Raw genomic sequence first — 23,758 nt, 5'->3', positions numbered from 1 at the left:
GAGCAGGCAAGAACATGATGGAGGGTATCTTCCTGGTGCAGAAGATTAATTCATCACTCGTGTCTAGCGAGTCCTACTGCATTTTTAACAGAGTACATATGGATTGAGTCTAGCGATCTATATAATTTCCTTTCAGGATATGGGTCTATATTGAAAAATAGTCCCCAAACAGCAACTGCCAGAGGACAAAGACCTTCAAATATCACTATGCAGGAAAAACAGGTAGGGCTCTCATCTGTACACTCCAATAAATCTTTCAGTGGTGATTTAAGACACAGCTGTGCTCCACAGATCTCCTGGAGATTCCTGCTTCCGGAGCAAGATCAGCAAAGCAAAAGGTCTGTCTGTACCTTCACTGCTGCACCACACAGCCTGGCATCTCCAGTGGCTGAAGCAGAGGCACATAGTCCCTTCTGATTCTGCTGTAGTGGGAAAATTGTCAGTGTAAGGGTAGGGAGCACAGCTCAAAAAAAAAAGAAAAATAAAACCCAGACTCTGAGACTTTCAGAGCTGATGTCAGAACACCCAGAGATCAGGCAGGAGCTGCGCCAGTGCACGGTGCCATTACAGGCCAGAGGTGAAGTGCCTTAGTGCAGGCATAATGAAATGCAGAGCTTCACCTCTTTGCATTATGTTCAATTAAGCAAAGCAACCGTGTTCAGCAAAGTCACGGGGAATTTTCTACAGACAGCTAATGTTGCTTTGGGCCTTCTAAAAATACACTCCCAGTACTAGCCTTCCACCACTCCTGTGCTGCTCAAAACCTGTCATCAGACAACATCAGCAGCTTGGATGTATTTGCCTTGAAACACACAGATTGGAAAGACAGCTCGAACAGAAAAAATTGGACTCAAAGACCCCTTCATCACCAAAGCAACAATAAGACTAGAGAATCAGAGACAGCAAACACAAGCATTCACCCCAATTATCTCCAGAATCCAGGACAGACCCAGCACTCATGCCCAGTGCCGCCACCACTGATTGCCTGTGTGCTGCTGCAGCATCACTGCCTTACACCCACAAACTCCACTGCAGCTGCCTGTTGAGCTGGAAATTTGATACACTGCAAAGGTTGCTGACAGCCAGAGGCTGCTCCCTTGTCTATAAAATATCCTGTAATAAATTACATTACAGATTGGGGAAAAGGATTCGGAAGAGTGAGAATTAAAACACAACCTTATGAGAGCTAAATGAGACCAATTAAAGGAGATTTGCTACAAGTGCTGAGGGATTTTGACCCGAGCTATAATCAGGGATAGATATGCATTCCTTTAAAAGAGGAAAATGAGCAAGAGATCATGTGTAAACAACTCTGCCAATTAAAATGAAATGGATTATCTTATCTGTGCAGCTCTGCTCAGAGAATCACCACATATTCCAGATATACCACAGAGAGATTTGAGACAGTCATTCAATCCTCTGAAACAAGTCTCAGTGATGGGGAGATAGTCTGTGGTTCAGGACACATCAAAAGCGCAGCTGCATTTAGTTATTTCCCCTTCCCGCATTTAAAAAAAAAACAAACAAACATGGAATTATAAATGAAAATACAAAACTAGGCTCAAGCTATTTTTACCAGGCCCCTACATGAATTCTGATGCAGATCAGACTGAAGGTTAGGCATCACAACAGTAAAACATGCCTTATGCAAAATCCATGCAGCAGATCCCACCATCACTGCACTACTAGACACTGCTGGGAGACACACAGCTTGCCCAGGCACACGCTCATGTCCTGATAAACAATAGCACATACTATGCCATAACTCAAGACACTGACTCTCAATTTTTCTGTATCACAATCCCATTTTGCTGCCAGATTGGCCCCCACTCTCCATTCTGACACCCAGTCTCAGAACCCATACCCACGAGCTAGTCATTTCTGCAACTGGAGCAAAAATTTTGACATGGACAGATGTACCACTACTCCTCCCCTGTGTCCTTGCTCTCAGCTCATCCTGAGCTGCACCTTTTTTTGAAAATTCCAGTTCTTCATAGTTCATATATACATGCAAAAAAGCAGTTTTACAAAGGCTGAAGAAATACTGAAACAGAGGAAGAAAAGACCCGTTAAGGAAACCATGTTCAAGAAGTAACAAGGAAAACAGTACCATGTGCTTAGGGGAAAACAAAACCAAAAGGGAAGAACAAACAAAAAGAGGAATTTGGGATAAGGAATAAAAATTTAAGAAAGCAGCAACTGGACAAGATAATAACTGCAAGAGATACATACTCGTTCACAGCTGCTGACAGCAGAAAGTTTTTAGACCATTTTATGCTGGTTGCCAGATTTAAGCACAGAGGTTTTCCACTGGCTCAGAACTGGTTTAACGGAGTCAGGCTGGTTTTGGAACCAACAATCTCAACACACCACAGTCACTTTTGTGCAGGGTGAAGAACAACCTAAAATGCCTTTCTATGTCCATTCTGTCAGCAGATCAGTGATCTCAGTACCATGAAAACAGCTGCACTTAGAAGCCCAATGCAGAAACGCTGCACAAACTGACCGTGGATGGAGCGCCTCAGGTGTCTTTGTGCAGCAGCTCTACAGGGCTCGGCTCTGGGATCACCGTCTGGGGGCAGAGCCACCTCACATGGGCAATGTCAGCACGTGTGGGCACCCAGGCCAATAAACTCTTGGGGCTGATACTAAGCTTCTAATTTTTTCTGGCTCTTCGGGTGTTTTTGTACATGATGTGTTCCTCCATACTGCCATCATTCAAAATTTCCCAGCCCAATTACCACAGATAATTGACTGCACATAACCTGAAAAATTCATCAGAAGTTTCTAGTTTACCTTTGCCACAAAGGACAAAGTTACACTTCCTAATGAGAAATGTACATACAATTAACAACTCTGAATACTTCTTTGGAAAGACTGGTCACAAAGAATCCCAGTGTGGAGTAGCATTAACTTGTGGCTGAATTCAGATGTATGACATTTGCTCACTTCTAATTCAGGCAACACAGTTTACTCACACTTGCATAAGCAAACAGGGATGTCTCATGCTTTTATATAGCCCTTTAACTCTGCAAAAATGTTTTAACAACTAAAATATGATGGGAAATACTACAGGAACGATTCCTCACGTTCCATCAGCTTTCCCTACGTAATTTTTGTTGAGTCTTTATGGTACCACAACTGTACCCGCGGCTGGCCTGCTCTGAGCGCAGCCCCCAGACAGCAGCGTGTGCAGCACGGGCAGTGCAGCCGCAGCCTCACCATGGGGACAGAAGCATCCCTGCCCCGGTGCACGCCGACTACTTCGGCGCCGGTCCCGCCGTACTCAGCAACCTCGCCGCCCGCAACACGGCGCCGTGGGGTAAACAAAGCTGGAGTGAGGCCGGGAAGGCAGCTCCGGCCCAGGACCCCGCTCCCCGCCGGCGGCCGGAGCACAGGGTGCCCTGAGGGGCGGCAGCCGCGATGGGACGGACAGGAGTTGCCGTTCCCAGCCGCGTGTCGGGGGCCCGGCGCCTGCCAAAAGCAGCCGGACAAGGCTGCAAAACCTTCGGCCCCGGGCATGGCCGGCAACGGAGCACCATGCTGGGGCACGGGCCCCCGGAGTGGGCTCCCGGCGGGGGTCCCCGGCCGCACAGGTGGCTCCGGGGCGGAGGGTAGCGCCCTCTGCACCGCCTGCCCCGGCTCGGCCCCCCCCGCCTCTTCCCACGCCCCGGCCGCCCCTCACAGACTGCCCCCCACCCGTGACCGTCACCCCCGGCCGGCACAACTTCCCCCGGCCCCGCCGGCGCCGCTCGCTCTTGCCCCGCCGCCCTCCGAGCCAGACCGGACTGGGCCGGGCCGCCACCACCGCGCTGCCCTCCTCCTCCACCTCACCTGCCGCAAGAAGGCCCCGCCGGGCGGGCACGGCACGGCTCCCGGAGGGAGAGCGGACGGGCGTCCCCCGGCGCCGCGAGCAGCGCTCAGGCCGGTCGCGGCCCGCCGGCTCCGGGGCGCTGCGCGTCCGTCCGGCCGCTGGGGGAGCCGCCGCCGCCGCCGCGCTGCCCGGCCGCCATCTTCCGCGGGGAGGGAGGGAGGGACGGAGCGAGGGAGGGGCCCGGGGCCCCGCCCGCCGGGAGCGCGGCAGGGAGGGCTCGGGCCGGGGTCCCGCAGCCGCGGCAGCCGCGCCCCGCACCGAGACACGTGGCGAGGGCTTCCCCGCGCCCGCCAGCCCGGCCGCAGGAGCGGGGACCGGCGGCGCTGCCGCCGCGGCCCGGTGTTGCCCGGCACGGTCGCGGCCGCCGCGCTCCCGGGCAGCGCGGAAGGCGTGGGATGTCCAGGAAAGCAGTAGGTAGAGATTGACACTGCTGTGACATCGCCGGCAGCAGCCTCTCGAGAAACACAAACACGCACGGTGCAATTTGCTACGTTAGAAAGGTGGAGAAAATTGTAGTAGGAAGCCAGAATGGGATGTGAAGCCACATCACAGAAACATTTGGTCTCAGTGGAGGCTGGAGGAGTGGACAGTAGTTTGGAAGTTCTGTTAAACAGTCCTGCTTTTGGATCTGCTGTGGAGAAAAAACCCAAAGCACTACAAAGAGCAAACATTTGGGACCAGCTAGTACGACTGGGACCTGGTGCAGTCAAAAGCGACAGAAGAGGAGCAAGCAAAGGCAAAGCAGGTGCTCAGGGAATAAGGCCTCATGCTGGCAAAGTACTGCTTCCCATCCTGCTGTCAGAGGAATGCTGGCACCCAGTGAATAATTCTCAGAAAACCCTCAAAACGGCGCAATATGTAGATTTGCTGTACAAAAACCTGCTCCTGTACTGAAAAGTTTAAAAGACTCTAAAGTCATGGTTTTAGGATACATTTACAAAGGGGTTTTTTATCTTCAGCTAATCAGTTTGCACCTGAAGCACTGACCATGCTTCTGCAAGCCTCTTAAGCCCATGCCAGCAGGTGAATCAAGTAACTGAAGAAAAGCAGACAAAGCTATGAGCAATTATATCTTAGTGTGCTTCAAAAGCCTGTTCTGCCCCTGGCTGACAGCACCCCCACCTCAGCAGAAGTTGATGAGGCAGCTGCTCCCACCACCTGCAGTCTCATCACACAGGTCTGTGCTGCCAAAATACCCAGCAGCACATCTTTTAACACGTGATTGCATTTCTGTTGAGTTAATCCAAACGCGTGTCACAGTGCTCACATCAGATTAATATCGTCCCCCTGCCTGCAGCCAAAAACTAGCATGGCAGCAACAGGTGATGCCCAGTCTACCACAGACCTTGCACTTTCCAAAACAGCTGATCAAATCTGAGCCAACAGAGGGAATATGTGGTAGCTCAGCACTTCATGTCATGTGCTTGTAGCATTTGTCATCCAGTACTACATTCTGTGAAATGGGATTTACCATTTCAAAGTACAATTTGATATCTGGTAAAAAAAAAAGTATTTTTGGTAGTTCCCATCTCTTCCTTGGTCCAACCTACCTCAGTTACAGTGAGGGAGGGGAATCAGTGACAGGAGGGTATGCTGTACACTACAGTTTGCACTATACAGGTGCAAGAGTATCATCTTAAAACTCCATTTAAATGTACTGTGGAAGTAACTACTCCAAAAAGTGACCAGTCTTTCCAAACCCCTCATCCTTCCTCAAACCACCAGCACAGAATTCACCTGCTTTCCTTCTCATTTCACCACAAAACAACTCTCCATCCCACTGTCCTCACTGCCTTTCTAGCTACCTCATACGTAACTTCTCTACTCACTTGCAAACCACTCTGAGTGCTTGGCTTTATGACTCCTGTCTTCCAGGTTATCATATTGCTCTGCACCTACCTCACTTAGCATGTGCTATCCCTGTTAACATTGCACTTTTCTGAAGCAATTTCTCTTTCTTAAGGTTATATAAACATCTTTCCCTGGATATTCCATTTAATAGCTCAGGCCTGTTTCTTCCAAAAGGGAAAGTCGAAGTAAAAGATTAAATTTCTTACTCTTTCTGTTGAGGCTCAATACAGTCTTTGTAATAGGTATGGAAGATTTTTACTGATATTGTAACAGCTTAGGTGTTAAAACTTGCTAACTTATATATAAAACAATTTCAGCATTAATACTGTTTTGGAATGAACAGGACTGAAATCTCTTCACAATTCTTAAAAGCATTTAAGACAATCTATGCCAAGTTTGGGCCTTTTTTTTACGAGAAAAATATGTTAAATGTAAAGCAATGAATTTCAAATGTCACATTAGTAGAAGATATATTTTTTGTATAAGTATTTTTTTCAGTTTATTTTGAACTTCTAGATATGTAGTAAGAAACAAACAAATGCTTTCTGGAACAGGAACAACCATACGGCAGTAGCACTGCTATGATGACTGATGTAACCTATAGGATGTTCCAATGTAAACAAGCCTCTGAAGCACAGCCCTGGTGCCATTTTTGCAGGCTGTCCTCTGTTGGTATGAGCACTACTCTTTCCCACAGAAGCATGAAGGAGAAATAAACCATGATGAGACAGTATTTCATTGCAAGAACTGGCCAAATCCCAACTCCACCAACATGCAGTCATATGATGCATTAACAAAACTGTTCTCTGTGAATAAATGTCATCCTGCCTATCCATTCATGGATAACTACAGTAAAATTACATAAATTGCCACAGATTAGGCACAACCACCTTTCCCTCTCCCCCACTTCACTAGTGCTTTAGAGGACCCCCCTTTAGCACAAGAAACTTTCAGAAGGACATTTTATTAACTTAATTATATGCATCCCTTCCTTGTAGCCAGTCTGTCTTAAAAACCATGAGCATATGCATTTTTGTTTTCTAATACTTGTTAAGTACATAAGAAATTAGCTTAAAATTCTTCAGAGTACTACACACCAACCAGTAAATTCCTATTCCTTCCCAGCAGGCAAAGAGGATATTCTGGCAGGTGAGGAGCTCTCAGGCACTAAGGATCTCAAGGGAAAAATTCATGATCTTCCACTCAAGCCACTTTAAGTGCTCCCAGAGGATCACCTTTCTCTACTCTAAAATAAATGTATACCAAACCCAAATAAACAACCATTGCAGGTGCATTAGTTTGCAGTCCCAAACCTTTCAAATTCTCAGGCAAAAAAAAAAAAAAATCTGTGATGTGTAGCAGTAATACCACCCAGCTGCTCTGCAGCACTGTTCACCAGTCTCTTACAGTGGTTTCTACAGAGGTCAGGCTTATCATCTGCATGGACAAATGGGAAAGCTGAAGCACAGACCACACAAGTGGCTTATCTGCAGTCACCCTACAAAGCCATAGCAAACCCAAAACCAGATCACAAGTCCAATCATTAGTCAAATGCTCTGTTTTCCTATGTTCTCAATTACACATAAGTAAGAGGTAATGATTTTCATAATAAAATGGAAAGCATATTGATATTCAGGATCTGGTTCTGCTCATGCTTCTCCCCATATCGCATAGATACTATAGAGTAAAAGCATGCTGCCAGGCCTTTGTGCCACTAGCCCAGCAAGTGAGAGCAGAGCAATCCTAGTCTAAAAGGAAATGTATTTGGGCATAAATAAAAGCTACCATCAGTTACAGGTCTCTCACAGAGTAATCCACCTATGTACACAAGCATGCACTTGCATAAATTGGGAGAGAGGGAACTTTAAAAACCATGCTCAGACACTTGTTTTGGTAGGAAGACGGCAAAACTTCATCTAATAGAATGAACAGATTTTAACCAGCCATAGCATACTGGGAAGTAAGCTTCTGTGAATATCCCTGTTTGAGCTCAATACTGGAGCTATTACAATGCAGCGAAGTACCATTCCCAATCCCTGCTACCAGCTAAAAAATAAGACATAGAACAGGCCCCATATATATGCTACATAAATATTCTTGACATGAGTGTTAGTCTGATTATTGTGCTTTCAGTAAGTGTTTAAATTACTCTTATAGTGGTTAAAAGAGCTACTAAGAGCATGGGGGATCATCACTAACTTTATGAGTACCTTCCTAGTGCTTATCGGATCATACTGCAACCTTTCTTCAAAGATCATTAAGACAGGATTAAGTACTTCAGGAAAAACCTTACCTGATGAATGCTCCTGCCTTGTATGTCAGAAATGAGAGCAGAACGTCTTTTTGCTCTGAAATAGCAGGAGCCATTTCTTCTGGGCAGGAACAGATTATCTTCAGTCCCAATGAAACAGACTGTAAAACTCTTACCTTCTCCCTTTAAACACTAAGGACAATTTTCCTCTTGTTTCATCAGGCAGCAAAAGTAATCATCTCTTTAAGCAGCAACAGCTGACACCTATTTACTAGGTAATTGCTGCAGTTAAAGGGGATTAAGCACAACGAATTCGCTTTCAGTGATAAGGCAAAGCCACCCCCTCCCGTTTTCTGCACTTCTCAGACACACCTGGGAAGAGCTCAGGGGAGCGGAGGCCAGCCAGGCCTGCCACAGGGGAGCCACATGCTGGCTAGAGTCCCTTAGTCTTAGCTGCAGCCAGTGCTAGAACGAGATGCGTGTCCCCCGTGCAATCCCAGCAGTAACTGTGCCAGACACAGGCCAGTGGTAGCAGAGAAGCCCCTGAGCGTCTCTGTCCCGCACAGCCGCGCTGGGCAGGGGCTCCGCAGAGGGTGAGGGCAGCGCCTGCTGCAGCCTCGCCTCAGCCACCTGCCCTCACCAGCAGCGTGAGATCTGCAAGGTGGGAAATAACAGAGAAATGGCAAAGCAGCAAAGGCCTGAGTGGAACAAAGCCTACTTAATGGGGCAGACATGAAATGCTAATAACAAGACATGAAATGCTAACAAGAAAAAGCAGTATAGAAACAAAAGTTAAATCAAACTCACTTTTAACTTCTTAAGAAATTATGCTTACACTGCTAGACCTGACAAGTTCTGTGCCTCTGCAGGAGCATCCCAGCTAGGACACAAAATGCACTAGCTGACAAATAACTAAGCCACACAACTTGAGATCAGCATGTTTACATCAGGCAAACCCAATAGCAAGATGGCTTCTCCCACGAGGAGCCTTAAATATTGGTGAGGAAAACAAAGACCAGGAAAGGAAGTAACAGCATAGATTTGCCAAGGATCAGGCTATCAGGAACAAAAGCAGAATTTCCCTATTATCCCTGGTCTGTCAGGGAAATACTATAAATGTCATTTTAACAGGTTCTGTCATCCCTTTGTTTTTAATGCTAGCATTCTCCCCTCCCCCCTTTTAGGTATGGTACAACTTAACTTTTTAAACATTACATTTTTAAATGATACAAGATAAAAAACTCCTCTGTCAATTGATTCTTATCCCAGAAGTACCAATTTCATATTGTTCCATGGTTTAGGAGAATAATGTCACACTCCAAACTTTACACTGTTTAAATGTTATTTTATTAAATATCTTCAGTTCAAGGTCTCATTGTAACAAAGCTATGAAGATTCTACCAACATTCAGACCAAACAAACAAACACTAGCTAACTTTAATTATTTCTATATCATGCAAAAATTCTGCATCAAATGCCTTCCATTTCCTGTTTAAAATGTGATATTTATAATATATATTATATAGATGCTTACATTAGCCCCATAAGAGAACATTAAGAATGCTAAAGGTGTACAGCTGTGTTTGATAATGGCCATACCAAGCTAAGGTTCTCATTAACTTAAAAGGAAACAAAACAAACAAAAAAAAAATCCAAAAGAGTTTGTCTCCAAGACTGTGCAAAAACAAAAAACCCAACAGTTCTGTTCTTTTAAATTTTTTTCTGAAAGATGCATATACTTAATACAGAGGGTTCTCTTTTTTAACTATTAATAATCATCAGGTAAAGAGACAAGGAAGATCAGACCAAAAGAAGGCATGCATAATGTTTTATATTTATCTTTTTAAAATGGCATAATTGTCATCTGTTTGCTCTCTCTTTGTGGCTTAAAAAATTTCTGAATGAAATATCAAGGCTTTTTACTTTTCCACTTCACTCACTGGCTTAGTGCTGTCTTAAAAATGTTTTGAAATAATAAAATCTAGTGTTTGCCCCCCCCATGGGTTCAATCCCCTCACTCCTCCCCCTGGGAGAGTGGAGGGAGGAAGAAAAGGGTGTTTGCTCAAACAAACCTGGGAAGTGTGGATGGTCTTTTCCTTTGTCAGGGGTGAGCTGATCTAATCCCGGTATGGGATAGCACCTCTCTAACAAAGGGAGCAGAGCAGTAACTGCTGCAAAGTGACAGCTCCACTTTGTGCAACTGCTTTTATTTTCTACATTTTACTGAATAAGGATTAAAATTCCAAATTGTCTTTCTTCTCTTTTATAGTCTGCAAAATGATTGCCACACACTTAGTACATTGCCAAGGCAATAATTTTAACTCCCTCTAGAGACCCAAAAAATGATTAGGGGCAAGTAAATTCACGTAAAAGCCCATCCCAACTTCTGCAAGTGATGCCTTCCCTTGGTCAAGGCAAATCCCATCGGGTCTGCCAGAAAGCCCATTTTCTTCTTGGGGCTAGGCTCCCTCCTTGGTAAGGTCAACAAAACACTTCCACATTCCCCACCCAATGAATAAAGGAGCTGAACTCCTCTTGCAGCAAAGAAAAGAAAGAAAGATGAATTGGCCCAAAGGACGAACATCAGATCACTGCTCATTCCCTTTCCCCTCTGCTTCATGAGGTATCCTCTAACACCCAGAGGCAACACGGGGGGGTGGCCTGGATTCCTTCAGCTACAGCTTTTGAGGTTCTGATCTGATAGTTTTCTGTGTTACAACATCACTGTAAAAAATAGAAAAATTACCCAAATAAACACTAGGAAACATGACACTTACAAACATCAGATGGGTTAGTGGTGGGGAGAAGCACCTGGCTGGGGCTGCTGGCTCCCACTGCTATTTTACTGGAGACCAACAAATCAAACAGGAGGCCAGGTAACCCCTTTAATTCTATGGGTGCATATATTTCAGTATAAAAAACACACGCTATTTATGCCTCATATAGGAGTGTATGTGCAAGTTTTCATGAAGAACATAACACTAAGTTTTTTGTCTGCTTCCTAAGGAACACGTGTTCTGCAGCAATGTGGATCCCAACTACCCTACTAAAAAGGAAAAAAAATAGAAAATCCCATACATATACCCTCTTCCTCTAAAATCTCTGCTCTTAATGCAATTTTTTTTGTTTTGTTAAATTAAATAAGCTGGCTTCAAAACTCCATGTTCATCCAGGTAGTGGCTGTTTACAAAACCAGTATCACTAAAGAGCGAGCTTCTATTCAAGTTATATTCACTTAAACCCATTTTTAATCTCTACTTCCATCTTTAGTTTTACATCAACATCCCATTTTGTTTTATTTCTTAAAAAAAAAAAAAAGAAAAAAAAGAAAATAAAAGAAAAGTCTGTTTTGGGATCCAGCAGCTGAGCAACCAGGTTTCCATAGCGTTCTTGCTGTGCAGAAATCGAAGAAACAGGCTGAAGTCAGACTGCTGGGCAACAGGAAGAGAAGCACCTCCTCTCTCTTGAACCCCAGTCTTCACACTGGCTCCTCTGGGGTCTCCTCGCCACCTCTCACTGCCTGTAGTTGCAGCACAGCCCGAATGCGGTATTAACGTCCACCATCGCTTTGCGGAGCACAGTTCAGCCATCCGCTGTTAAAGCCGCCTCCTTTCTTGCTCTCCCTCTCTCCTCTCCTCTCCTTCACTTTTGCTTTCCCCCTCACTTCATTTCTGAAAGATGTTCCGGCTGCTGCCACTTTGTTAGCCCTGGGGGAGGGGGCATGTTGGATAATCTGTCATTTATTTAGCATTATTCCTGGTTTTTATTATTTTATACAAACAACATGTCTTTTTTTTTTAGATTTAAAAACACCTTCGTACAGCAGAAACAGACACGATGGATCCATGGAAAACAACAGAAAGGCAGCGCCCGGAGCATCAGATGCATGCAGGGTTTCGTGCATTTGGCTGCTGCCTGTTTGTAATTTGTATTTATTTTTTTAACGTCAAAACAGACATGACCGTTGCTGTCACTCAGGCACTCCAGAGCTGCTTGCTAAGAAGATATTGCCCTCCAGCTGAGTATCTCCACAAGTTGCTGCAGTCAGGAAGAAGTAGTGTCCACCAGAAAGGAGAGGGGAGAACAGGATGGAAGATGGAAGGAAATAAAGCCAAACATTAGCTGTACACAATTTAAAAAAACAAGTTTTCTACAGGCTAATTATTTGGTGTAGAAACCCCTAACACAAGACAAATTGGGGATCCTGAGGAGAGCTCTGAAGACAAGAGGCACTCACCTCCCAGGTGGCTGAGTGTGCCAGTGAAAATGAACTAATTGCTAAAATGTATTACATGCTGCCTTGGAGCAGCCCTGGGCCCACTATCTCATACTGATGACCCAGAAGTTGAAGAAGTTTCCTAAGGAACAGTTTCTGCCTCACTTTTCATTGGTTTTTTGCCTTGAACTGAAAGATACTTGTATTTTTCTTAGGGTTTTTATTTTTTAAATCTTAGTAATTTTGTCTCTGAACTTTCTTAATATTTAACCAAATGTACGAGCTTTTCTGCAGTTTTGTGAAACTGTAGCCCCAGTGACTGCTTTTAGCAAAGGCTCTTCCTAGTTAATTTTCATGTGCCAAATTACTGGATTTATTTGGATCAATTTTAAGTCTGGGGTTTTTTCATGTCAGTTTAGCATTATCCTGTCATGAAAGTATAGCCAAAACCTTCTTTCTACCATTTCTTAGTTTGCAAATCTTTGTAGAATCTCCCTTACTAGTCTTCTCCCTTCTTGGTTCCCACTCTCTCCTTACATAGAAGTCCTCTGATTAATATCAAACTTCTTTTCTGGCTGCAGTTTCCTTTTGAGATGATTTACCCAGAACTGAACTCTGCCTTCCAGGTGAGAAGAAACCACTAATTTCTATTAAAGTGTTCTTACTCACCTCATTCATTCTTCATCCTTAGCTTTCACTGCACATGGGTTACACTGCTCCAAAATGATTCAGTGCATTCAGATGGGGGCTGCCCACACTGACCCCATTTGTAATTGCATGTGGGTACACCTCCTTCAGAACACAGAAATGCATGCAAATACCTCAGCTTCTATTAGTTTACAGGGTATTTTTAAATATTGTTTTAACCAACACTTTGTGGTTTGGAAATAGCTTCTGCTCTGCAGTTTTCAGAAACCCTCCAGCACATACTTTTGGAGGGCTTCAGCATTTCCACAGCCAAGAAACATACCTCTTCTGCAGCAGACTTTCCATTCCTAAACTTCCTCAGAACTCCTAGGCATAGCCACTGAGCCACACTGATCTTTAATTTAATAATTTTTTTGGCATCTTTTCTTGGACTAAATCCAGGACAGATGTCTTCCTCAACATTTCTGTGATGAAATCTGATGCTAGTTATTTTTGTTTTCCTGCAAAGGCTTTGTCCTTCTTACTGCCTTACTCCCTGGAAATTCAGCTGATTTTCTAGCTCTCTTGAAAGCTTCCCTGCTTCTGGTGCCCCCAACTGGCTTTTGCTTTTCAAATTCCATCTGTGACCTCTGCAGCTTGCTTGTGATAGTTCACATTCCTTTCAATTGCCTTCCGTGGGGTTGAATACCTCATAGCACATACCAATACAGACTGCTCTTGGCTTAGTCCCAAGTTGTTCACAGAACTAGGACTCAAGTAGCAACTAGACTTGAGTGGTTCATCCTTAAATGACCACATTAAAAAAAGCTTGCCTCCCAGTTGTAGATGTTTGTTGTGTTTGCCCTTAAATAGAAAATCTTTAGTAAAAAGGTCCTAAGGTTAGGAAACTTAGATCTATGAAATGAACGTGACAAAAGGACGCAGAAGGACTTTGTACATCTAACTAAAAGAAACCACTAAGGCAGTAAAACAGAATGCCTTAATGCTGAAAAAGTAAATTGATCTAATGTCCTTCAGGAGCAAGCAATAATCATTTCTGCATGACAAATTTTAGAATCAAAGTTTCTTCCAATGCTGAATTGTGGCAAGTTAATTGGGGGATATTTTAAATCCTCTGATATTATTATTTGTTTAGATTTTTTTCCCCTCTGAGTTTTCTCAACATGGTACATTAAATAGGTTTTGCTTATTAGAAAATCAGTTGTAAAATTTATATGAATAAACCTTCACCCCTTATGGCATAGAAATTCTGTATGGATTCTGCAATATCCTTTCTAGAATATGACAAACTCATCAAAAAAGTTCTCTGAAATCACCCCCAGCATGTAAAGGTAGATGTGAAATGGCCAACCTGTGCACAGCCTGAGATACTCTTCCCCTCTGCTCTGGATTAGCCATTTGTCCAAGCACAGACCTGAGCACCTGGGAGGAAGCACAGCTGCTACAAGGGTACCTATGCCCAGGAACAACTGTCTGGCACATGACTCCCATTTGCCAGGAGTGGCAGATAACCCTACTGAGTCCAGAGGACAGGACTTAAAGGAACACCATCTACAAGCTGAAATTTGCAGCCTACAGACAACTAAATATGGTTCTCTCACAGCCAGCTAAACAGCCTTGAATGCTGAATTCTCACATACAGCAGCCTTAGCCATGTGTGTGAGGTACTCCTTCCCTGACAGTCCATACCCGTATTTGATCCTCACTGGAGAGGTGCTGCAGGAGCTCCAGAGCAGTGGTAGTGGACATTGAGCCACTTGCCGTCTCGGCGGTGCCAGACACGGGTCTCCTCCGACTGCGTGGTGCGGGGCCGGCCTTGGCCATCGATGTACTGCGTCAGGCGGATGTACGCGATGCAGGCGGCGTCCTCCCCGATGACGTGCACGTGGGGGTTCAGGATGGTCGTGTGGATTGGCTTGCTGTTCTTCGACAGTACTGGCAGGACATGCAAAACCATCAGATTCACTTTACTGCTAAGAAGGAGGAGTGTCCCACATTCTCCAACCTCTTCTCTATTCTACTCACCTTCCACTGACTGGATTCTGGAGTACCACAAAAATTGCTCCTGCAATTTTTCAGGCAAAATCCTAGCAACTCTTTCCCCTATCACCTGTTGTTCTTCTTAGGAACTGCACACTTACTGCCTAGAATCCCCTGGCCCCTTTGCCCCCACTTCCTCTGAAAAGCATACTCGCCACTTTTTCAACATCAGTGCTGCTGTGTCTTCAGTTATAGGAAAAGATCTTTCACTTACAGAATACTGTTGCAAAGGAGTCAATAATCAGGAGATCTTTAAGCTAGGACAGCATTAAATATGAACAAACCTTGGAGAAGTGTTAAAATCATGCCATAATAAGCTGTTGAGAGAGACAAAGTCTCTGCATACTTAGAGAACTACAAATTGCCCATACTAAGGACCTTGACCTAACCCCCAAAATAAAACAGATTGAATGGCTCAGATTTAAATTTCAATTATCTCATCCTGTGGAGACATCCAGGAAGGCAGACAAATCCACTAGTATAAACGATAGCATTTCTCCCAACTCCTTCCTGCCCCAGACTGACAAGGTGACCCTTATATCTATGTAAAAGGTTCATTAGGTGTTAGAGATCTGAAACCATCCAGGGAAAACTCAAAGCAAAAGCATCTTTATGCCTGATCATTCAGTATGTCTACCCCAAGCACACATGTTGATTCCATAAAAATCTGATAATTTTTCCCATTTTCATATCAGTAAGAAGTTCAGTGCCTCAAACTTTTAAAGCTCCTGCAGTCCCTGCCAGGTACAAAACATTTCCACCTAGCAGATTGTATGCCTGGAGTGAAGGGATGTGGGGGTTAGAATTGAAATTGCTGCTGAACAGGCTTTTTGAGAGAAAGGCTGCTGGCTTTTATGAACGCATCACAACCCAAGCACAATGAAGTTCTTGCTGATTCTGATAACCAGTAAAAACAAGGCAAATTTTCCCCCCAAAATGTGACATAGAGGAAGAGTAGAGAGAAAGGTGTTGGAGTTACCAAATCTACCCACTCACAGTTTTCAAAGTAAAACTTATGGAAATCCATTCCTTCAACCAGGTTCCCCAGTGCTTCAGGTTCAAATGAGGTCAAGCCAGGATCACAGATTTTTCTGCAAAGAAAAGCAGCACAGGCTTACAGTTTGCATTTGAGCCCAAGCGCTATTCACACAGCAAAGTGCTGGTATGCCATTTGACTCACACCCTGTGTCCACCTAACCACATCTCCCTACTCCAAGAAGTTCCTGAAGACTCAGCCCTACTGTAACTCATGGAGCCAACTAGATGGCATTTCACATGAAATAAACCTCTAGGTTTCTGACTTTTCTTTTATTCTCTTTCTGCTCTTCTCATTGCCCTCCCCTGTACTTTTCTTACAAACCCAGGACATTTTCCTTTTGTTGCTCCTGTTGTTGTTTGATACCTGACTTGATATTCATTTAGCGATCTACTACTCCATCCCTTACTCCTAACTGATGTAGGCTAAGAAGGATAAAACCTTTTACCATCCTGACTGCACAACAGCTCCTTGTACCCAGGAGCCAGAGCATCACTTGCACACAGACTGATAAACAACCTGTCAGAAAGCATCTCTACTTACGTATAAGCCTCAAAATCTCCATTGTTGATGGCCTCTATCAGCTGCTCTGTTATCTTAATGATCTCTTGCTTACGCACTGTGAACAAGAAGAAAGAGCATTTTAACTGTGCTGAAGAGTTCAGTAGAAATACGAGGCTAGTGGGTGCTTCCTACAAGCAATTTGTAGAGCACCATTAGTCTAGGTCTCATAGGATGCTGCTCCCTGCATTCTGGAGATATGCAGTAGAGACAGTCATCCACATGAGAGTAGGGGGGCAGTGGTATGAAAGGGAAATGGTGATCCCATAATGCAGGGAGAAAGGAAATAAAGAGATCTTATTCAATGTTTTTCTTCTAAAAAGGTCTAAGGCACCAGAGGTGTCTCCTGAATGACAGCCTGAGCTGCTTCTGGGGAGTCTGACCAATGGACACCAGTGACCCTGCCCATGTGAAGTACTTGTCTGGCAGCTTAAGACGTGGAAAACCTTCACCACAGTAGCCATTTACAAATGGCCACCACAGAGATCAAGGCAATTTGAAGGAGTCTCCCAACAACTTGCCTATCACCATCACCAATACCTCAGCTATTGTGAAAGCTGCAAACAAGCAACTGGGACATGTAGGGATGGCTTCTGCAAGCTAGAAAGACAACGGCAGCAGGATGGATGGATTGGATGAGCAGGTCCTAGCTGTGTCTGAGTGTGCACTCTGTTCCTCAGTTAGCTTCTGCCAATCCCTATGGCACAATTCTTTACAGCACTCTGACAGCATTGTCCTTAACCCAGCCCAGCACACTGGACTTCAAGATGAATGAAGACAAGGGCTGTTTGTCTACTGTTATTTGGCCCCCATCTGGCCAGCACCTCTGTGCTCTCTTCCAGATTGCTTAGGCCACATCCCCTCTGCTGGTCTCAAGAATTCTTAACATTTACAAAGTTTGAATCAGGTCTGTTAAATAATACAATTCTAGTTCTATGACTATATGTGCACCATACCTATGGCCTGAGCCTATATGCACAACCTCACATCTCTTCAGCCTTCCCCACACCTGTAGGTAGACTCTTCTGCACATTACACAGGCATTTAGGAGGTTCTCTAGCATTCTCTTCAATGTTATCAGATAATATACAATTCCTACCACCAGAAGTGCCATCCACATGCCCTTCAGCATCTAAAATGTAGGTGTCTGAAATGGAACCAGTTCCCTGACTGTTCCTCCTTTATACCCTGAAAGAAATTGGGACTTCTGGAAGTCTCAAGTGGGCATCTTAGATGCCTGTCATTAGGGGGATGGTGTTTAAATCCAACCTACCATCTTTGGATATTCAAGTCAGGGCAGCTGAATTCCACTCTAAATGCCAGAAGATGCTACTCTGAACTGCTCCCTCCCTTGCCCATAAGCTTTCATCCACATGTGCACCTCATCCCACCATTGATAAGTGCAGCTGAAGAGCAACAAGATAATCTCACTGGCAATGAAAGATGTCCATACCCACTCTGGAAGTCAGTTAAGAGACTTTTACTACTGAGCTAGCCTCAGACACCCCTCAGATAGCTCATAAAAACCCCTCATCTGGCTCATAAAAATAAGGGGGGCTGGTTTTGCTATGCAGGCTGTATGCATTTCCACATATGAAAATATGTATACAGGGAATGGGTCAAAACAACACAATGGGCTATGTCGGTTGTGAAAAATGTCCTTACAAGCAAGTTGTCTGGGATTACTTCCATATAAAGAAGGGCTACTTGTTGGACCTCCAAACCATGCACCACTGATGTCCAGAAGATGGAGTCCATGGGAAAGGCTCCATTTGAGGTGGGTGAGGGAGCCTGCAGACCACAGTCACGGTGCGCTGGCTCATCTCAAGGAAATTTGCACCCCCTTCCAAAGTCCCTTGACACAGTGTCAGCAGGCCTGTCCTTCAACACTAGTCCATGCCATCAGACTGTGCTCGTCTCCTGGCTTTCACTACATGTCCCGAACTAGAACCGGCACACGGAAGGTGACCACTCTGTCCGAAGGACAAAGAGCCTCGGGATGTCAGGGGGACGGCATTCACGCCTGCCGCTCCCGATGAATCCGCGGACCTCCAAACCGGCACGGCAGAGGCACAAGCGCGAGGAGATATTCACCAGCACGGACATCGAGCATGGCCCGCGGCTGCTCCACCCTGCTTTGTGCGGGCTCAGGAGGCAGCCCCGCCACAGCAGCCACGCCGCCGGCCGCGGAGCGCTGCGCGACCGTTTAGCGGGCATCGTTCAAGGCCGGGGCACAGCTTGGGCCGGGCTCTGTCGCCACCCGGGACGGGACGGGGCGGGGCGGTGGCCGCGGGCGGGACGGGCCTGAGGGCGGCCCCGCTCCCGCCGCCTGCGCGTGGCGCCCCCCGGCGGCCACCGCCGCTGCCCGCTCAGCCCCGGCCCGGCTCGGACGGACGGGGTGAGGGGCAGGGGAGGAGAAAAGAGGGAGCTTTATATCTAGGGTAACTAGCATGAGTTGCACTACTCCACTACTGCTACCCAGCTGCTAACTTACACGGTGCTCGGTTAAGTACAAAGGGAACTACTGGAGTTAGCAAAGGCTCCGACCGAGCACGCTCTAACTCCAATGTCTGCCCTGGGCTGTCCCAGGCATGAAGCTTCTCTTCACAAGACTGTGTAGCTGCAAAACAAATGTAAGCGTTAAAATGATAAACAAACAGAAATTAGAAAGTAAAATAAAAACCAACAAAGAAGTACAGACACACACAGCCCCAGCCCCGGTCGGCACACAGACACATCCATATCCCAGTAACTTCTACCTGCTCTCCTGCTTCTGTCACATCACTTGGGCCAGACACTGCTTGGCAGGGGCCACCTGGGCTCTGGTGCAAAAAGCACAGCAGGAATTACACTAATTCTGGAGGAAGTTTGAGAGCAACCTAAAACAATGGTTGGAGTAGTGACAGAGCAACACAAGGGCAAGTACAAGATGGGATTAAAGAAAGTAGGGACATCCAAATCACTGCAAATCTCAACTTAGAGGGAAGCAAAGTGGGAGAACACTGACCCACTTGGCAGAGAAGTGATTCGGCACTCCTCAGTGTACCAAGCAGGCCCTTGCTATGAGCAAGAGGAAGGAATTAATAAGCCAGCAGTGATGGACAGCTCACAGCAAAAAGGACTTCAGAAGAGATCATTTCCCTTCCGTTCTGGCTAGGCAAAACACCTTTCCCATTGCACCTTACAAACCAGCAGTCTGACATCCTTAGAGCTACTTCAAAAATAAGTAACAAAGATGCTCCAACTGCTGCATCATATGAGATACTGTGCTGCATGTAGGAAACCAGGAAAATATGACAGGAAGAGACAGAAGAGGGCATGCCTGTTCCTTCCTTCCTAGACTGACCTGAACAGAATCAAATACTCCAGATGTTCCCAGCTCATACTAAGGATCCTTCTACTATAGCTTTAAATAGTCAGACAGCTAGTACAGTATGCCTGTGTAGAGGAAAGGCTGTGAATTCCACCTAGATTTTCTCAAACCTACTAGCTTTTTTCACATGCATTTTCAGAGTTTTTCAGCCACAGGCTCCTCTACAGAGGTAGCCAATTCAGGAGATACGAGGCAGAACGTAACTCATAGACTAACCATGGTACCAGCTAACTGAGCTAGCAAGACAGACACACAAGGTAAAGCTCACGACAGAAAAATGCTCTTCAGAGCCAACATTATCCCAGGATTTTCACTCAAAGCACCTCACAATGGATTCAAAAATGCTATGGGGTCTTTCAGGAGCCACACCCTCCCTTTCAAAGCACCTTAAAGTAGTCTGAAAAAACTGGGGTTTGTTCCTTTGGTACTTCTGAGCATCCTCCATGTCTGAGGTCTTCAGAAGTTCTGACAAGTGAGACTGAATTCGGTCTTGTGCATCCCTTCCACAAGCAGACCTGCACCACTGACCCCATTTACCACAAGGAGAACTAAGAGATGCAGTGACTTGCCCAAGGAAATCCCAAAAGACAGTGTCTCTGCAGAGAACTCCACATCTCACCCAGATGAAAGCAAGGGAATGAAATTAGCTAGGATGAGGTTCTGGGTTTTTTTTTTCAGAAAGGGGAGGAAATGTTTGGAAAATTTCAGTGTGCAAAGGAGGGTATTTTGCAGGAAGGGAGATGATTTCTTTTTATTCTGGAGTACTGGAAATGAAAAATCAACATTCTGGAAGGAAGCTGAGGAAAGGAAAAATCTTAGGTAAGGAGAAATGGGAAGGGTGGAGGAAGGGGTGGGAAAAAGATGCTGTGAAGCACTGCACCCCTGGACTTACTGGCTGAGAAACAGAGAGAAAGCTGGGACTGCATGGACTCAGTCTGTGTTTTGCTCTCACTGTGCCTCCGTCCTTCAAGCACTGAGCTGCCGTCCCCGGTGGAGAGAGGGGGAGCTAGCATGGCAGGGAATTAAAACACAAACACAAACAAAACACGCAAGTTCAGTAAATAAAAAAAGAGAAAGGAAATAGGAGAACATTAAAGAAACCACAATGCTGGGCACAAAACATGCAGGAGTATCCTCCAGGGCAAAGCCAAGTAGACAGCTCTACAACATGAACCTGCTGTGCAATTTAGTGACACGAGGGCAGAGAGGTGGGGGAAGAACAATGACACACACTGCCTTTAGCCCCACCACAGTGGCAACAACATATCCCTGAGGCAACTGTCATTGATGGATCAAGACAATGTCTCCTACAGCACAGCAGAACTGATCTGTGTAGCCTGGTGTCTATTTAAAATAACAAGTTGGCAGAGGAACTGCACAAGCACTTCCTTTTCCAAGAGTCATGGCTACACAGAACACTGAGAACTCCAACACTCCCAGACCTTTTGGTCTACTTAATTTTGCTCAAGTGCTCGCTTATTTTAAAATGTGGAAGGGCAGGAATAGAAGAGGAACACAGGTGAACACTGCTACACTTAAAACTGAAGGACTAAAATTACCAGAGGTGGCCACAGCACAAACCATTACTGTGCAAACTCTTTCCCTCCCAATCACCATTCAAATGCTCCCTTCTGTTAAAACCATAATGAAGTATTCTAACCTCTGCCAAAAACCCCAAAACACAGTTTTGATCTGTAGCAATGTAGCCCTATACAACTCTATCACTGACCAGCTGCCTTTTCTCCTCCCCATGGTCTGTTCCAGTCCTACCCTTCTTTTCCTCGCAGTACTTGTATTCCTGACTTACAACATACATTGGCTCAGCTGGCTCAACCATGGGACCTCTCCAGAATAAAAAGTGCCACAGGAGTCACGGTTCTGGATAAATACCTGTTCTGGATGGCTATCCAGCAGAGATTAGATAAATTGAATTCATTACTGCACTATGAAACCCATCCAGTTCCCGTCCCTCAAAGCTAGGTTCTTAAACCACGGATTACTCTTAGGCAAAAAGGTGGCAGCTAGAATACTGTCTTGTAATGAGGCCAGGTCTTATCAGAAACAATCTGTATTGCAGAGCTCATTCACTCACTGGCATGTGTTTCTTCTCCCTGTGATTCCTCAGAAGAGGAGCCAGCAGCTTGTGACAGGCCATGGGAAAAGCATCAGGAACTAGCCCAGCTGACGGAGGTGACATTGCTGCTACATCACAGGGTCAGCACTGATTTTTCCCTGGATATGTGACTCAGATGAACTACAGGGAGAATGAGGATACCTCTGCCTCAAAATGCAAACTATTAACACATTTGCCTCAGAATGCAAACTACATTCACCCATCTCAAACTTGCTTATTCAGGAAAATGTCTGCTCGTCCTTCATTAGGGAGGCCAGGCAAAAGACAGCTGCTCAAACAACATGAGCAGATATGGAACTTGAAGCTCCTTTATTTAAAGAGTTTTACAAGCACAGAATATTTATTATATGGTCACTGAAAGGCATGAAATCTCTTCTCAGCATCTCCCTCTACTGATATCTCAGTCAAGGACAACAGGCTGAGAATGATCTTCATCTTAGAAACAAAAATAGACCCAAAGAGAAAAAATAACAAGGGAATTCTGTGTATGTCACAAAAGAGATTCCCAGAAAGGGGTGAAAAGGGAGACTGAGCAGTAACAGAGAGGTTTCAACTCCCTGTAATCTACAGGGAAGCACAAAAATGCAAGCGGAGTCCAAACCTCAAGGGACTGGTAGGGATTTTTCCACACCTAGAAATGGACTGGAGATGAACAGATTATGATATATGCAAGAAAGGAATTCCAGCTCTGAGACAAAAACGAATTAGCTCAGGGCAAACAGTGTTTATATACCACAGAGGCCAAGTCAGCTGGCTCCCCACTGCAGGGTCCCACTGTGATAGGAATGACAGCATCATGGTGAATTTATGAACTGAGTCAGACACAGAAATCTGGGAAGCTAGTTCAAGGCAATGACTGAATCTCTAGAATCCCTTGCCTACACTTAGCTGTATTAGAAATTACAGGCAAAATACCTACCTTTCAGATCCTCATCTTCAGTCGTGGTGTTACAGCTCTCTGTGGAACCCTGCATGGCAGAACAGAGCATTACCAGGCATCAGCAGTCGGGAGCATGAGCAAATAGTTTGATTTCTTTGTGAAGAAAGATGGGGAAAAGCACAAAAATGTTGGCAGAGATGGCAGGGAGAGCATGATACAAGGAAGATTTGGATGAAAGCAGGCCAAATATAAAGCAAAATGTAACAGCATCTCTGCTCAGCTTTTGCATGTTCAAGCTGTTAACCCAGAACTTTTACAAGGGTGAAAGTTACCAAACTCTGTCAAATGAAATCCAATGAGAGTTGCTTCTGTTTGGAAGAATAGCCACAAGAAGCTAAAGAAGGGCTCCTAGGCTTTCTTAGAGGAGGTGTCCAGTTGTAGAAGGAAAAAAAAAGTGCATAAGTGCTTTTATCTTCTCTTCCATCCCACATACGAAAGAAAGTGGTGGTTATACACCACAATAGGAGAGATGTTAGTATCTGAACAGTTGTCTTTACTCAGCCTCTTCCAGATAGGCATAGCCATATAACACAACCCTCCAAATCTATTGCCAGCTGTACTCGGGAGCATGCTACAAACCAGACATTGGAAAGGTAGAAACTGAATTAAGACACATGAAGACTAGAACAAGAGAGAAGCAGAAGTTTCTCTGGCAACACTCCCATCCCTTACCTTTATGCCATCTGTAGCATTATGGACAACAGTTGTTTGAGGCTCCTAGGAAAGGATGGAAGAATCATTAAACTCCAGTTCCAAAGCATTCTCTCATTTACTTTCACTCCCCAGCAAGTGGAGAAAAGGTGACTGACATTAAAAAAATAAAATCAAATCACA

General features: G+C 45.1%; 2 protein-coding genes across 21 annotated transcripts in view; both read right to left on the bottom strand.

Moving 5' to 3' along the window:
* Window positions 1-8,173, bottom strand: part of NDST2 (N-deacetylase and N-sulfotransferase 2) — a 138,730-nt gene extending 130,557 nt beyond the window's left edge. For 8 of the 11 annotated variants that reach the window (XM_069019363.1, XM_069019365.1, XM_069019362.1 and 5 more), the window contains exon 1: window positions 8,019-8,146. The gene's annotated coding sequence lies outside the window, so the exon portion shown is untranslated. The other 3 variants (XM_069019366.1, XM_069019370.1, XM_069019369.1) reach the window with 2 other exon arrangements.
* A 1,127-nt stretch (window positions 8,174-9,300) lies between these two features.
* Window positions 9,301-23,758, bottom strand: part of CAMK2G (calcium/calmodulin dependent protein kinase II gamma) — a 120,002-nt gene continuing 105,544 nt past the window's right edge. For 4 of the 10 annotated variants that reach the window (XM_069019355.1, XM_069019346.1, XM_069019345.1 and 1 more), the window contains 8 exons: window positions 23,597-23,641; window positions 22,904-22,952; window positions 20,743-20,856; window positions 18,972-19,097; window positions 16,460-16,535; window positions 15,877-15,971; window positions 14,530-14,775; window positions 9,301-12,014 (listed from right to left, as the gene is read on the bottom strand). In XM_069019355.1, the coding sequence (XP_068875456.1) occupies window positions 14,543-14,775; window positions 15,877-15,971; window positions 16,460-16,535; window positions 18,972-19,097; window positions 20,743-20,856; window positions 22,904-22,952; window positions 23,597-23,641 (738 nt within the window). In that variant the 3' untranslated portion in view covers window positions 9,301-12,014; window positions 14,530-14,542. The remainder of the gene's footprint in view (window positions 12,015-14,529; window positions 14,776-15,876; window positions 15,972-16,459; window positions 16,536-18,971; window positions 19,098-20,742; window positions 20,857-22,903; window positions 22,953-23,596; window positions 23,642-23,758) is intronic. The other 6 variants (XM_069019349.1, XM_069019348.1, XM_069019351.1 and 3 more) reach the window with 2 other exon arrangements.

Source organism: Aphelocoma coerulescens, chromosome 6, assembly GCF_041296385.1.
Source record: "Aphelocoma coerulescens isolate FSJ_1873_10779 chromosome 6, UR_Acoe_1.0, whole genome shotgun sequence".
In the NCBI taxonomy this organism is placed as follows: Eukaryota; Metazoa; Chordata; class Aves; order Passeriformes; family Corvidae; genus Aphelocoma; species Aphelocoma coerulescens.
Note: the sequence above shows the minus strand (reverse complement) of the source record. Positions and strands in the feature narration are given on the sequence as shown.